General features: G+C 39.7%; 1 protein-coding gene across 1 annotated transcript in view; it reads right to left on the reverse strand.

The window, feature by feature from the left end:
* Nucleotides 1-16,555, reverse strand: part of LOC306854815 (LIM domain and actin-binding protein 1-like) — a 32,411-nt gene extending 15,856 nt beyond the window's left edge. The window contains exons 1-4 of the mRNA XM_079393042.1: nt 16,401-16,555; nt 6,149-6,272; nt 3,873-3,918; nt 1,989-2,375 (exon numbers count right to left, since the gene is read on the reverse strand). Coding sequence (XP_079249168.1) covers nt 1,989-2,375; nt 3,873-3,918; nt 6,149-6,270 — 555 coding nt within the window. The 5' untranslated portion in view covers nt 6,271-6,272; nt 16,401-16,555. The remainder of the gene's footprint in view (nt 1-1,988; nt 2,376-3,872; nt 3,919-6,148; nt 6,273-16,400) is intronic.
* Nucleotides 16,556-17,066: the final 511 nt, after the last annotated feature.

Here is a 17,066-nt window from a genome sequence, read left to right on the forward strand (position 1 = left end):
GTTTCAGCAAAGTGTGAATCTGCCAGCAGCAAATGGGAAAAGAAAGAAGCTTAAAAAGGCTTAAAACAACACACACACACCAAGAGAAAGTAGATTTGAATGAGATTGAATGAAAGACCACTGCACAGGACAAATGATCTTTTCATTACAGATACAGATATTGTAGTTCTGGGCTGAATCCTCTCCTTTCTCGTGATCATTGAAAATCCACGAGGTGAGATCTTACATGGAGCCGTAGTCTGAGGGAGATTGACAGTTATTTTGTGTTTCTTCCATTTGCGAATAATCGCACCAACTGTTGTCACCTTCTCACCAAGCTGCTTGGCGATGGTCTCGTAGCCCATTCTCTCACTGTTCAAATAAACCTACCATTAAAATTATAGACTGATTATTTCTTTGTCATGGCAAAAACGCACAAAATCAGCAGGGGATATTTTTTTTTTTCACTGTATTTGTATCGGAGGTTTCTAGATATTACTTATATATACATTTTTTAAATACAGGTCTGATTTTGCTATGTTTTTGGATTTAATATTGTGTGCTAAACAGATTCTTCACTTTTTTCCTTTTTTTTGCTTTTTCTTTCTTGGTAGAATATAATTTATTTTCTGGCCTGACAAAGTAAGACTTTGACAAAAACAAAACTAATAATATTTCAAATATTTATAATATGTTTTTTTCCTTAGTTTTCACCCCCTGCCCCTGCCAAATGTTCACAATGAAACTGCATCTAACAACTGCCTTTCAATGCTAAAAAAATTAAATCAGCAATGAGAATATTAAAATAGTGAAAATTAAAAATACTCAAAAGTAAAATTGCTGTGCTTCGAGTATATAATAACTGAAGCTTATCGTGAAGACAATGTTAGATTCAGTGACTGTTTCTGAGTGCAGATTGCTTTCTCAACATTACCATGCAATGAGACTTTCCAAAAGAGCCCAAGGAATCAAGTAGGAATGTGAGCACATGCCAGGCCTCTGACAAAGGGGGATGGGCACTCAGTGAAAGCAGGTAAAGCCCAGAAACCTATCCATTGGACACATGTCTATATCAGGTTTTTATGTACAGGTAAGTTGGTAAGGTAAGATAAGACAGAAGTTATACCAATTTATTCTGCACCTGTATAAAGCAACACATTTACACTCCGTTTACACTAAGTGCAAATAGCCCGTTTTATTGGCATAGGCTATTTACACTAACTCCGCCCACTAACGTGTGATTGAGTTAGTCAACACTAAAAAAGGACGCCACTTCAGTATCAGATTCAGTGGTGCAGGTGGGTAAGATATATGCTTTCTGACGCGATCGACCCGAGTTCGAGCTGGCCTTTTGCAGAACTTTTTTTTCTCCCTTTTCAATTCTCATATTGCATCAGAAAGGCATTTATTTTAAATAAAAATGAAGGAAATAATCAAAAAGTTGAAAATAAGAGTATCGGGTAGGTGTAAGGAGGGCTTTATTGTCCCAATAAGGTGGCATCCATTTAATAATTTGAATTAAAACTATAATTTACACTCAATACGTTATTATTGCGTACTGTTTTATAATGTACTGCAGTACTGAGGTGCAGATAATTGCCACTATTTGCAAAACGTAGTATAAATAGCAGAAAATCTTTCTATTTTAACAGTGTAAACACAATCTATAGCTATTTGCATTTTATTTTTATAGCTAAAAAATACTGCTATTTTCACTTGGTGTAAATAGCATCCATCGCTATTTACACTTAGTGCAAATAGTATCTATCGCTAAAAAATATATGCTATTTGTACTTAGTTATTGTACTTCTGGGAGTGAGATTTGTTTTTCCATGTTACATTCATTTGAAATCAGAATTTTCAAATAAATTTTAAATTCAATTGTCGGGATTCAATACTAGATTACGGATACTTGTTTTTTTGTTTAGAAAAAAAAAAAAAGTTAGAAAGGAAGTAAAATATAGTGCAGAAAGAGGTAGCCTAATAAAATTCATATGTGACTATCTCACCTTGCTTTTGCCCTTTTCATACATCATTTTGAGGTTTTTGAGGGGCAGGGTTGGTTTCTCCTCCGGGGAACATTGATCGGATGTAGTCGTACTTTCTGCCTCCTCTTTTACACACTTCTTTTGTTTAGTCTCCATGGCTGCCTTTATTTTTGCAGGTCTTTCATGGGAGGTTGACTCTTGAGTCAGGCTGGGCTGTCGCATGAGCTTGCTGGAGGAAGCAGGTGGTTCTGGAGGATTGCTGGGTTTGCAGGAAGCAGACCGAGCCGTCAGGCTCACAGGTTTCACACTCAGCTGAGGAGCAGATTTGTCCTGATGTGTCTGTTCCCAGCGTTTCTTCAGTACACTCAGGTTTCCTGATCGCAGGGACAGAGGCGCACTGTCAACAGACTGAGAAAGAGTGAGAATTATTGTCATGTAGAGATCAATTACAGCATACAGTTAAAAACAAACAAACAAACAAAAAAACACCTGTGGTGAATTCCAACTACTTTACATGTTCTATAAAAAAATAAGTGGGGCTTGTCACAGTGTTAGGGTGTTGCTATGTGGTTGCTAGGGTATTGACAAAGTGTTACTTAAAGCACTAAAATGACTGAATGCTAATATTTTAGGATATTTTGTTCGGAACAGAAGTGTCAATGTAATTAAACTCCACGTCAACAGGCAAACATTTGAACATGACGAGACATGGGACAATACCTCCACACGAAGCAACTACAACAGTCCAGGAAAACTCAGAACAGCTGTTTAAAACATCTCCACATAAACACAGTCAACTACTAGAACACTCACCAAATAACACAAATGACACACTGCCCCAAAACACTATTATTTCATTAAACCACCAAACGTTGTTACATACTGTAGTACACAAATCCATGAATCAACTTTTTGTTATTTTTGCTTTTGTTTATTTCAAAGTGCATTACATCACTGACATCATGTCGAACAGAATACCAATACTGATGTGTTTAAAAGAGTTACAACTGTCCAATAGACAATTCAAACATAAAATGTCTGTTATCTTTTGCATAATATCTCACTACTCCAAGTCGATACAGGCTCAATAGATAGAGGACTGCATTCATGCAACAGTCATTGTGAAACCATGCTGAAACAAGATGCCAGAAAGAGAAGTCGTAGGAGATGAGAGGAAAGACCTGGATGGACAGGGCGCTCTTTATGTCTTTTCTCAGCTCTGCTTTCTCCGAGCTCTTTGGGCGCTGGACATCAGTGATAAAGCTCTAACAGATGTGCAGCAGGCAAGAAACTTGTAAGAACTAGTCCAGCCCAACTGAACAGCCCACATGAAGGAAGGAAAAAGAGAAGAGAAGTGAAAGGAAAGGGGGGGAAAGCTTGTGAGATGGAGGGGTGGGAGATGATTAAAAGGCGCCTGCAGTGAAACCTGCATACAGGAAATGATGCATGTGATTAAATTTAACTCTTTCCTGTCTATTTCATGAGGATACATGAGGTTGTAAAATTCAAGAAGACAAACTAAATAAAAGCATTTCAATCAGGACATAAAGACTGCATTTAAACTGATGTGTTTTAATGACTTACTACTGGGAGTTAACAGTAAACCACCTATCATTACATTGACTAACCTTCTGAAGGAACTGAACCAGATAACGTCTTGCACTGATTTTGATGTTTTAAAAGTAAACGTGCAAAGAATTAGTTTGCACAAAAAACTAAAAATTTGATATAATTTACTCAACCCTCATGTCATGTCTTGTAAAACACAAACATAGAAATGTTAATGAATTTATTCTCTTTTTTATATAACAAAATATAACCTAGAGACTGTATGGGGTAAAGAAGAGTGCAGTTTTTCAAATAGTTTCCATTACATTAAATGATAGTAAAACCAGTCAAACTTACAGATTTTTTCTTCTCTGCACTTGCCTCCTCGGCAGCTTTCTGATATCTGAAAAAAAAAAAGGAAAAAAAAAAAGGTATGATTAAATGTGAAGTATCATAATCACAATCGAGCTAAACATTTTTGATTGACATTAGAATACATTTTTTCTCTTTAATATACACAAACAAATAAAAGTATTTTCCTGAAAAGTATAAACAATATTGCTCAATCAAAACAATGCTCTGTTTAGTATCCATAACCGTCTGACATCACTTGAGTTTTTTTTTTTTTTAACTATTTGTCTGATCAGTATCAGATGTGGGAAACCTGTAAACCTCTTTAAAAAACACTTTGATTACACTGACTTACGGTAAAGATATACACATTTGAGAAAAAGAGAAAGTGGAAGTTCATTACAGCCTTCTCAGGGTACATCGATTGGTTACAGCTCAAAAAAAACATATAGTGATGTTGATATCAATACATAAGTTAATTAAAAAACAATACATTTAATGGAACAGATTATTAACATTGCTTAGTTGTTCAAAGCTTATGGCCCTGAGCTGAAAAGAAAAAGATAGAAAAAAATAATGAATGTTGGTCCAAATGTATATGGTAAATTGCTGCCCCCTACTGGCACTAGCAGCAAGCATTTTCATATTTCCTTTCTTTCAGCTTTCACTTGAAGGCCATAAAGATCGTGTCAGCAAACCAGTGTTGTAGATGAACTGTTTTTTACTATAAACTGAATATATATATATATATATATATATATTTATTTAGTGAAGATGTAATGGGTTCTCCCATCCTTTGGGGGGAGCTGTGTGTTGTTTCTTATTAGGGGAGTGAGCCCTTCTTTTCATCCACAGTTCTATTTCCATTGTGAAAGGTAAGGAGGGTTATCCTGTTGCTCCACTATATCCATTAAAATGTATCTAATTATAGTAGCCATCCATGTTATTAGAAGAAATATATTGTTGATGAGAGGTTGGTTTATGCGTATCAGACATTATTTTTGATAGGTTGTTGTGTATTTCTGATATTATTGCACATTTCCTATGTTCCATGTGGCTGAGCATATTTTCATGTGTATTATATTATGTTTAAGGCCTACTTGTGTATTTTATGGTCTAATTCGCCCTATTTTGATTACATCCAGCATTTATCTTTGTCTGTCATATGCTGTAGTCTATCTTTCCTGTGTTTTAGTGAGTTTGTGAACGATGCGCTTACTATTAAGTTAGTTGCAGTCTCAACTTCATTATTTCCTATTATAATTCATTATGTATTGTAATTTTGAGCTTATTTGAAATGAACACAGTTCTATTTTCATTCTGTTCTGCAGTGAGAGTGACTGTGTGGAAAAAGGAAGCTGCTCTGTTTGACTCAACGATTTTGGTGTCCTCATTTACTCCTCACCTCAACACAACGCAGAGATTTATTTTTCCAGCTGTGTTCTCTAGTGATGGCAAATAAAAGCTTTGTGAAGAAGCAAAGCTTTCCTCTACACTATATGGTTAAAACATTTCACCACTTGAAGTTTTTCAGGACAGTTTACTTTCTGGCCATCTGGTGGACAAAATTATGAAAAGCATCTACAAAGCTATCCTTTCAGATGCTTGTTTTACATCTGGTTCGGCAGCTGACGCACCATGAACATTTTATTTTTAAAGAAATAACAGCCATTGTTGAAGTGATTGGTGAAGTGAAGTCAGTTTAATGTATTAAATCCAAAATAATAAAATGAATAAATCGTACATTTATAAATAAAATATGTAGTCTGTCTATTTTAACCATGCCCCAGTCCTTTGGCTGTTATTTTAAACACAATTTATGTAAGCTTCATATTGTATTAAAATCATGCTTGGGCTGACTCCCTTGAACCATTTTTGACAACAATTCAATTAATTCCTTAAAATACATTTTAATATAAAATCCACTTCTGTGGTTGTGTTGATATTTTAATGTAATGACCATTTTTAAACTGGTTGGACCATTTCCATTATATTGCTAATGAATAACAATCCTACTAAGCAACCCAGGTTGTCGTTCTATTATGTCTCTTGTGCCTCTTTTTAATTAGCATCCGCCTGGTTCAACAAAAAGTTAAAAGGATTTTCCAGTGGCTTTTTGATTATTGCAGAAAATAAGCTGTGTGACCAGCAAAAGTGCATTATTCCTACATGACCATCAAGATAATCTTTACAAATAAAGACAACTTTTTTTTCTTGAAGTATTCCCCATAGCCATGTGATAAGCACTGATAATATGAAGAGAAAAAGTGAATATCACTTACTTGGAAAAGCGCTCAGTGATGGCATTTTTCTTGCCACGGCTCCCAACCAATGAGAGCTCTTTGGCTGTGATCCGTAAAGACTGTGACGCCCACTGTTTCCTGCTAAATGGCCCCACATCCATCTCTGCCAAACAGAAAATCAAATATGAAACACAAAACAGTTAATGGAACAGCAAACATGTAAAAGGTAATGTTTAGAAATTTAAAACTATTGTTGTGTACAACAAACATTCTAATTAATAATTTGGCCTAAAAATGTTCTAATGAATAAACAGTGTTTTAATATTTAAAATGTGTGACAACTTGCCCCATGACACTCTTGCTCTAAGAACACAGCTCAATGTTTTCATTAAAACCGAACTTCAGTATGCAGCTGACCTGCCTGAATGTAAAATTCCCCAGATGTGTCACCCCACATTATATAGTGCACTTTTTGAGGGAACAACCATTAGTCATGTCTAAAACCTTAGTAGACATCATCTGGTGCATTCATTCAAATAACAAGTGTACAGCCATTGTCCTGTTGTCACACTTATGGCTACTGTGAGGAGCGAAGGAACAAGGAAACACAGGAGATATCGATAAACAGTGTTTAATAATTAACCACTGGAATACAGGACAGGCAGGAACACACAAGTAGGACATGGAGTTTGCCGTTTAAGACCCGACAGAGACAGAATGTAAGGACCAGGACTTAAATACATGAGGTAATTGGGAGGAACACAGGTGTGACAAATGACATAATTAGACAGGGAACTAGGTCATGGAGCACATGGGGAGGGAAAACACAACAAAAACAGTCCAGTGGCGTGACATTACTCCCCCCTCCCAGAAGGCACATTCCGCACCATCACATTTCCACCGGAGAGGGGAGAGCGGGCAGACAGAGTCCAGGGTGGTGATGAAGGAGGGTGGAACCAGGGAGGAGATAGGAGGGAGCCGGAACAGGAGGAGCATGGCAGGACCCAGGCCACACCCATAACGGTGGCCCACGGTGGAGCCGACGTATGGAGAAGCCATGGAGGAGGAATGGCCACCGACTCCAGGGGACTCCAGGCTAAGTCCAGCAGCCTCAGATGTACAATCAGCTCAGCCGTGGTGCAGTGGGCAGAGCTCCACTCCGCGCTCACACCGTCCACGGCTTGCTCCCTCATGGCTGGCATGGTCGCCGGCTCTCGCACCTAGTCTGAAGGAATCAGCTCTTCCTCCGGGGTGATCCTCCGCTCAGTCGCTCGACGTAACACTGGCTCACAGATCGCGGCGGGAATTGGCTCTCCGTCATTGGTGGGCTCGGGCTGATGCTCCACACCGCGGGGAGTTGGTGGGCTGGGCTCTGGGTCTGGAGTGGATCGCCAGAATTCACTCCACAAACATGGCAAAATCCTCTCGAGGACCGTTCTCGGACGACGACGCTCTATTGTCCAGATAGCTGATGGTCGAGCGATTGCTCCCCCTGCTCCAGCAGGAGGAGGAGGAATTCCGGGTGATGGAGGGAATCCATAAGGTAAACACTACGGAAACAAAACACTGTGGAAAAAATGGAAACAAAAAACAGAGGGTACAAACGGAGGTAACAGTTTAAGTCGGGTCTTCTGTCCCGACAGAGACAGAATGCAAGGACCAGGACTTAAATACATTAGGTAATTGGGAGGAACATGTGTGACAAATTACATAAATAGACAGGGAACTGGGTCATGGAGCACATGGGGAGGGAAAACACAACAAAAACAGTCCAGGGGCGTGACAACTGTACACTCAATGACAAGAAAATACTCATGTACTGTTAGTGTCTTGTTGAATGATTTCCCACATTTCCCTCGGTGCACTGATGCTCAATGACAGAGGACTACTGAAGCAAAGCCAAGCTCAAAATGTTAAGCTGATTGTTGTAGACAACAGGAATATTACACTACATCTCAACTGCATCTCAAGATACATTGTATGTCCTCCTGTCCATCCCCCAAAGCCTGCTACTCGCCATCGAAGAGCCCTGGAAGTGGAAGGATACCGCTCATAAGTGCTTCCCATATGGCCATCCAGTGATCTCAAAGAGGATTTCCTAAGAGCAAATTTCCGTGCTTTCCATTGTTTCAAATGTTGCGTTGTGAGTGTGGCTCGTGTGGCACAGGTCCTGCGTGCTTAATTTTCCCCGCAGCGCCTCGATTCACAGTATATGGCATACATAAGGATTATCGCCCCTTACCTGCAGCTAATGGCGAGTGGCAAGGCCATGGCCAACCTGGTGGTGCTGGAGCGCCACCTTTGGTTGAACTTAACAGAGATCAAGGACACTGACAAGGTCACCTTCCTCAACTCCCCTGTGTCCCCCATGGGATTATTCAGCCGTGCCGTGGACGGTTTTGCTGAGCACTTCATGGCAGCACAGAAGTCATCGCAGCCAAAGTGTTCTAGCTCAGCGGCTGGTTCAAGTCACTAGAAAGCTCCATCCTCCCAGCAGCCTGCGAAGTCTGAGCTTGGGCTCGTACAGTACCCTCGGATAGCTAAATGCTATCCATTTCCTAAGCGCCCGGGACACCGCCCGAGAGGGATGTTGGACCCTGATCTCATCACAGAGAGGAAGAGGAGAGGGTCTGGTCCCAGCGAGACCAGACTGCCCTCAAAGAAGTCTCGCCTCACTCTCCATTCCCCTGCTTAGCTCTGGGTGATACAGTAGAAGCATTGTTCTAGCTGTTCCCGCCCTTCCTGTTCAGTACGCGCCCAAGCAAATTACTGCTGTGATAGTGGACCCACATACTCAAAAGAGCACTTATTTTCTCATTAACGCAAAATGTCAGTTCCCCCGCCTCTATGCGGTGACCTGCCACTCAAAAGACTCAGATCACTAGCCACCCGGCTCCAGACTTGGAAAGCCATCCCAGGCATGTCAAGTTGGATTCTGTAGACTTTAGAATGGGGTTACTTGCTCCAGTTTGCTCGCAGTCCTCCTCGCTTCAGAGGTATTATTCAAACTATGGTAAGGGACAACGATTCTGTTCTCCGGGCCGAAGTGCAATGTCTGCTGGCAAAAGGGGCCACAGAGATGGTTCCCTTAGCAAACTGTGAGTCAGGCTTTTACAGCCGTTACTTCCTCATATCCAAGAAAGATGGCAGGCTCATCCTCGATCTCAGACACCTGAGATGTGCAGTGATGAAATGCCAGTTCAGGATTTTGACTTTGAAACATATTCCTGCACAGGTAAAAACTGGGGAATGGTTTTCATCAGTGGATCTAGAAGACGCTTTCATTCACATCCAGATAGCCCCACATCACAGACCGTTCTTGAGATTTGCATTCGAGGGGATGGCTTATCAATATACAGTCCTGCCCTTTGGACTGTCTCCAGCCCTGCGCACTTTTATGAAGTGCGTGGATCTCTTTCCTCTCTGAGGCAGATGGGTATCCGCATTATGAATCGCCACAATGATTGGCTTGTGTTAGCCAGATCGAAGCTCGAACTTCTCGCTTACAGGTCGCTAATATTCAGCCACCTTGAGCACACTTGGGATGAAAATCAATTTAGTCAAGAGCTCCCAGTCATCTTCCTGCAGACAGTTATCGACTCGACCCAGATGCGGCCCTGGATTACACTGACAATTCAGCGGGTTGCGCCATGATTCAGATTTAATCATGTTCTCCAGTTCTCCAGAGGATGATGTCATCTTCTGTTGGGCCTGCTTCACATGTGGCCCCTCCACTGTGCCTGGGACATCTTTGCCTCAAGGTGACCCACTGCTGTACCTCTTTGGAAGGCTCCTCTCCTGTTTCAGACAGGCTTCCCATTGGAACTAATTACAGAAGGAAGGTGGTCACGACAGATGCATCCAACTGTACGAGGACTGTACAAGGCTCTTGGTCCAGCCTGGAGCAATGGCCTCACATCAACTTCTTTGAGATGATGACGTATTTTCTAGCCCTAAAAACCTTCCTACCTGCCTTAAGAGGGCACCATGTTCCTGGTCCACTTGGACACACTCCCTTTACAGGATGGCAAGACGCCTCCTCTTATGGGCACAGTGCAACTTACTCTCATTGAGGGAGGTTCACGTGCCAGGCAGACTGAACCAAGGAGTGGACAAGGAGAGGACCTCCTCTCTCAAGCAAGGGGCATGATCTGGCAGCTTGGCCCGAGCTGTAGAGCCTTCATTTTTGGCCTCTTGACGGGAGTCTTTGCAGCTCTGTGCGAGGGTGACTAACACTATTTTGGAGGCTACAGCCCCTCCTATGAGGGTTACGAGAGGCTAGAGATGCCTCTATACTATCGAGTGGTTAGTCTTTTCTAACTAGTATGCAGCATGGAACGAGGAACCATCCTCTCTGTGATGTGTCATCCATGCTAACCTTTCTGCAAGAGCTGCTGGATAAGAAAGAGTATGTGACAGCCATCATAGTCAATCATGCTCTCGTGCCTGCCCAGTCAGTCTGAAAAAATTACCTTGTTAAGTTCTTGAGGGGAGCTTGGAGACTGAATCTACCTTGTCCTAATTCTGTACCGAAATGGGACTTATCAACAGTCATCATCTTTTTGAGCTGCTCTAGGTGACTGAATTATGGTCCCTATTGCTCAAGACACCCTACTTTTGGCTTTACCATCGGTCAAGCAAATGGGCAGTTTACAAGCACTATCAGTTCATACCATGAGTTTGGGCCTAATGACTGTAAAGTTGTCTTAAAACCAAGAAATGTCTATCTGTCTAAAGTGCTCCCCAATCCGTCCAGAGCACAAGTCATCAGCCTTCTAGCTCTTCCTAACCAAATGAATGAGCAGGGTCCTAATTTACTTTGCTCTAGCCACTTCTGGCATTCAGAGCAGCTCTAGTGTGCTTCAGAGGCCGCTATAAAGGTCTCCCAGTTATGAAGCAGAGACTATCCCGCTGAATATTTGACACTGTAGCCCTGGCTTACACCTCAGTGGGCTTACAGTATTCTGTTGGAGTAAGGGCTCACTCCAGCAGAGGAATAGCCTTCTCCTGGGCATGGTCCAGTCGAGTTTTTAAAGAATCAGAATCAGAATGAGCTTTATTGCCAGGTATGTTTGCACATACGAGGAATTTGTTTTAGTGACGGTAGCTCCACAGTGCGAAAAAATAAGAATAAAATAATGTTCAAATATACAAAAATGGACAATGTGCCAAATAGCACAAACACAATATACAAAATAGCCAATTCGGTATGTACAGGTATATTAGGTGCAAATTTGAATAAGTATGTATGTAAAATAAAAATAAAACGTATGATAGTGTTGTGTGTTTCATGTTTATTGTTAAGAGTTCAAGTGTTCATGAGATGAATTGCCTGAGGGTAGAAACTGTTTCTGTGTCTGGTCGTTCTGGTGCACAGAGCTCTGTAGCGTTGACCAGACGGCAACAGTTCAAAGAGGTTGTGTGCTGGGTGTGAGGGGTCCAGAGTGATTTTACCAGCCCTTTTGCTCACTCTGGATAAGTACAGTTCTTGTAGAGTGGGAAGGGTTGTACCAATGATTCGCACAGCAGTCCGGACTACCCTCTGTAGTCTTCTGAGGTCAGATTTGGTAGCTGAGCTGAACCAGACAGTTATTGAAGTGCAGAGGACGGATTCAATGATGGCAGAGTAGAACTGTTTCAGCAGCTCCTGTGGCAGGTTGAACTTCCTCAGCTGGCGAAGGAAGTACAACCTCTGCTGGGCCTTTTTCACAATAGAGTCAGTGTGAATGTCCCACTTCAGGTCCTGAGAAATTGTGGTGCCCAGGAATCTGAATGACTCCACTGCAGTCACAGTGCTGTTCATGATGGTGAGTGGGGGGAGAGCAGGGGGGTTTCTCCTGAAGTCCACGATCATCTCCACAGTTTTGAGCGTGTTGAGCTCCAGGTTGTTAAGACTGCACCAGACAGCCAGCTCCTTAACTTCCTGTCTGTAAGCAGACTCGTCACCGTCCTGAATGAGGCCAATCAGTGTGGTGTCGTTTGCAAACTTCAGGAGCTTGACAGAGGGGTCTTTAGATGTGCAGTCGTTGGTGTAGAGGGAGAAGAGCAGTGGGGAGAGAACGCAGCCCTGAGGAGCTCCAGTGCTGATGGTGCGGGTGCTGGATGTGTATTTTCCCAGCCTCACTAGCTGCTGCCTGTCTGTCAGGAAGCTGTTGATCCACTGACAGATGGAGGTGGGGACGAAGAGCTGAGTTAGTTTGGGCAGGAGGAGGTCTGGAATGTTAGTTTTAAAGGCCAAGCTGAAGTCCACAAACAGGATCCTCACATAAGTCCCTGGTCTGTCCAAATGCTGCAGCATGTAGTGCATTCCCATGTTGACTGCATCATCCACAGACTTGTTTGCTCTGTAGGCAAACTGCAGGGGGTCCAGTTATGTCCTTCAGATAAGCCAAAACCAGTTTTTCAAATGACTTCATGACCACAGATGTTAGAGCCAGATGTTATAGGTGACATTTGTGCAGCTGCCAGGATGGCTTCTCTACACTTGCTTATAGCATGACACTATTGAATGTGTTCCCCATAAGCGTATCAATGTGAGAGACCAGGTTTCTAAAATAACCTTGGTTCCCTGCGATAAGTGAACCAGCGTTGCATAGGCTGCCGTGCTATAAGGCTTCATGTGAGTTGATGATGGTTCGCTATCATTTGAAAAATTCTGACAAAATGCAGCTACACGAGCGTGAACAAATCAGACTTCAGTATGAGAGTAAACAGGAGTTTCCCCATAAACATATCAATCCAACGCTCGTCCCTTATCTCAGGGAGCCAAGGTTACTTCAGTAAGAAGAGCGTTTTCAACTTTACCTATGACTGCAAGCCATAAATCTCACCAATAGGTAAGGCGAAGCACAGTTGATGTCACGAAACACATCAAGTCTTTAGTACTGCTTTCTAACATGTTAGCACCACCAAATGCTCTGATATATGTAGCCTATAGGTGTGTTTGACTTCATGTGTTACTGCAAAGACCAATTTTTTTCTGACTTGAAACAGTGTAATGCACTGAGATGAGATGGCGCCAGCAACACATCACTGTGACATATGCCATCAAAGTACAGTAAGAGCGATTTGAGACTTGTCAACTGGCACATTCTGTTATTATTGTATATACTGGTGGTATAAAGCAGTGAAGTACTGAAAAAAGTGTTTCTGTTGCTAAATGAAAACATCTGTCTGAAGTCTCTGAAACAAGTGTCTGAAGCCATTGATGTTTAAATTTCAGTTTTATTCCTGAATTTTAAATAGAACTGAGGTTGCAAACAGAACACCAAGAACAACAAAATTTGTCGCTATATGTTGAGAAAGCCTTGTTTAAAAGTTCTGAACAGAAGTTTGAAAAGCCTTGATATCTGAAGGGTAATAGGACCTAAGTACAGAGGGTTTTGCTGACCAGGGTAGAAGAACACCCAGGATGCATTAACTGTTTTTCAAATTCAAATTTATTTGAATTACAGTTCAGTAAATTACTCTTCTTAACATTCCAATTCAACTTTCAGTAGAGTGTAGCCAATTCAACTAAAATTCCAATTCCAATTAATTGAAAGGGATTCTATTCCGATTTTTTTTTCAAAAAAATATATATATTTTGCCAATTTGACAGATTATTATAATTTTTTTTTAAAGGTACTTAATTGATTTGGTACTTAATGTACTTGATTTTTAGTTTTTATGTTTAAATAACTGCATAATAGCATTTTTTTTTTTAAGATAAACAATGCATTTGTAAAGATGTATTACAAATGTATGTATTACTGTATTACAAAGTTCTTTAACCCTAGTGCTGGAGAGCCAGTGTCCTTTAGACTTTAGTACAAATCCCAATTTACCAATCCTCACTGTTTCATTAAGTTTAGCTGCTGCTTGCACACATAGCACAAGCTAAAGCCATCATTGGGTGAATTACATAGCCAGACCAACAAGGACAGTGGTTATTAACAATGAGACACAGAGGACTTTGACCTGAGAGGTGAGACCTTCCGACTGAACATTTGACTAAACCTAACGCTACATATCGACACAGATTTAAAACACACATACATCATATAGTAAAACTATATAAACATAGTTTCAAGTATGTGCATGCAAAAATTTTTGTTGTTGTTGTTATTATTATTTTATTAACATGAAAGTGATTCATCCAAATTTACCTTCCATTGTTTTGTCCTGCTGTTAATATACGCAGTGTCCTAATATTTTGTACTCTGCACTTTTTCTGTGTGATTTTATGTCTGACTTTCCTGGCTTCAAAGCAGTGAAAATACTTTCCAGTCTCACTCACTTACTTGCTCAGTCTAAAGCAATGGCCAAGAAAAGCATAAAATGAAAGTCTACAATTTGGCAAATAATGAACAGTGAATAAAAAAATATCCTCACAAAATAATAAGAGAGAGGGGGGGGGGGGGTATTGATTTAGTAAACAGACTGAATGATTATTAAATAATAATTTGATTGATAATGATAATCAGATCCACCACAACTTTTAAAAGGAAATGTTGGGTTACTTTATGTCTAAAATACATTATACTGCATATTTTGCATATCAGATGACACATTTCCTTTTGTGCTGCAAATAATGACCTTTGATCGTACACTTTGATAAACTTCCTCAACAATGACTAACATAACCACAGCAAAGACCTAAAAACTGAATCATCAAAAACACAACAACCTGAATACCAGTATATGTCATATACATCAAATAGTAACCAGGATGGAGAAAACAAATATTCCTACGCTCCCAAAAGTACAAAAGCCATCAGCTGCCAGTGATTAGGGATAAATAATGTACAAAGACATATCTTTTGAAAGGGTACTGGTCCAGTGGCAGCTTTTGTACTTTTTCTTTTTCCTCAGAGATTGTCCAAATAACTCCTCCAGACAGTGCTTGTGTTTCCATTAATGGACTTAATGTTTCATGTATATACAGTACATGTACATGCAAAATTTATGTACATACATGTTAATATTGTAAAATTGTTACATTGGGAGTACCTGCATGCAATTACATATGTCATTACACTGTAAACTTACTCTTACAATTGTGTCATTTTATCTGAAATTTGTGCCATTGTGTCACCCATGCTCATTTCACTTTAAAACCATAAGACAATAAAGAAATGAAGATATTTTGAATGAAACCTGACAGATTTCTGTCCCTCCATTGAAAGTTCTTGCAAAAACTTCAAACATCGAAAATTACAATAAAACATAGTAAAAATAATAATCTCTTTAATCTCTTCTGAAGAGGCACAATCACATTATATGTTTATATATTTTAATTAAGTACAGTTACGCTTCCATTTTTACCATATTTATTGCATGTATATTGTATGCATGTATATTGATCAGTGTTTATACATGAATAAAAGTCTAAATTAAATCTACTCAGCAATGTTGTCTCTTTGGAACACTTGGATTAAACCATTTGATTCAAATGGATTATTATTTTTACTATATCTTTTTATATGCACGAAAGTTTTTGTTTCGTGAACATTCAATGTATGAGGAAAAAGATGAGAGAATATTTTAAGATTCAAATATCTTATTTATATATTATCTTAATCTTAATAGTCATATGCTTTTGGTAAAGTATTATGGTTAAGGAAATGTTGACAGGTTTTTCATAATTGGGTGAATTATAAGATTATTAAACAATCTGAATATTAAAGTTTACATGGGAATATGAACTTGAATATTCTATGCACAAAAACAATCCAGCCAACACAATTTGAAATTCTAAACCATATGTTTATGACATTTGGTTTACAAACCAGTAATAATTAAAGTAAAAGAAAAAGTGTTTTAGCACTTGGCAAGTGAAAGATTGTGAAAGTGAAATAACCTTTATAAATTGATATGACCTCATATTTTGTGCTTAATTAAATATAGTAGCTAACTAAATAATAATGAAAAAAATGATAATAATAATACAAATCTAAACTTTATTCTTAAAACAATAGATTTTTTATTTTTTTTTGCATGTTGGTCTGTCCAGTTTTGTGACATTCAACAACACTAAGATATGACATTTGACAAAGACTTCCTTCTTCCTAGGAGGGGTTGGTGGTCAAACTGGATCTTCACCCAACATGGTGAGCACCGGCAGACAAAACAGCTGCTTCCCTCTTCAAACACTACTGTACATTTTACGTTTACAGCTGACAAATTCTGAGTTTAAACCAAAAGTATAATCTCATAAATTTGTCAATTTAACAGCTGTCTCTTTTGTCCATAAAAAACACATTTTAGAAGATCATCTACATTCATCACAGGTTAATGAATACAGACCCACCTCTATAATTCAAATGCAGTCCCTCCTGTCTTCAAAGGTTTTGGACTTCAATGTATTTTCTTAATCTAGCCAACAAGTTTCGATTATGAATAATCACTACAGTCACCTGATTCTAGAGCAAACTCTGTGATATCCGACACTCCTTGTGCTTGTGTAGGAGTTTGTCCCATGTGACTTTACAAGGGGTGGAGTCTGGAGAAAGGTGCACCAGTAATGGTGGAGCTGTTATCATGTGACAATACGCACCAGTGCACCCAGGCATTATATGTCACCTGGCAGGTGTGTTTTGAATGGGTGTGTGTGTGTGTGCACTTGTGTTATTCCTGGAGTATCTACTTTCTTGCTGTTCTTTGCAAATGAGTTAACGGAGCAAGTCAAGTCAAACAGTAACATAAGAGATAACTGAGACTATGTAAAGTGTAAACTTTCTAACTGAGGGTTGAAATGCACCGTGGCATTATGCCTTTTGTCGCTTTCAATTCAATATATTAAGCTTACCAAGAAAAAGAACAATACACAAATCCGTGTTTCAGTACACTATCCATTGCATTTTTCCTTCATTTTCTTGTAAAAGCAGAACCTCAAAAACCTTTAATTAGAGTATGTAAAAAAAACACCTCTCCCCATTATAAATGGTGTTTGATAAGACAAGCATCACAATTAATA

This window comes from Barbus barbus (genome assembly GCF_936440315.1).
Source record: "Barbus barbus genome assembly, chromosome: 35".
Classification (NCBI taxonomy): domain Eukaryota; kingdom Metazoa; phylum Chordata; class Actinopteri; order Cypriniformes; family Cyprinidae; genus Barbus; species Barbus barbus.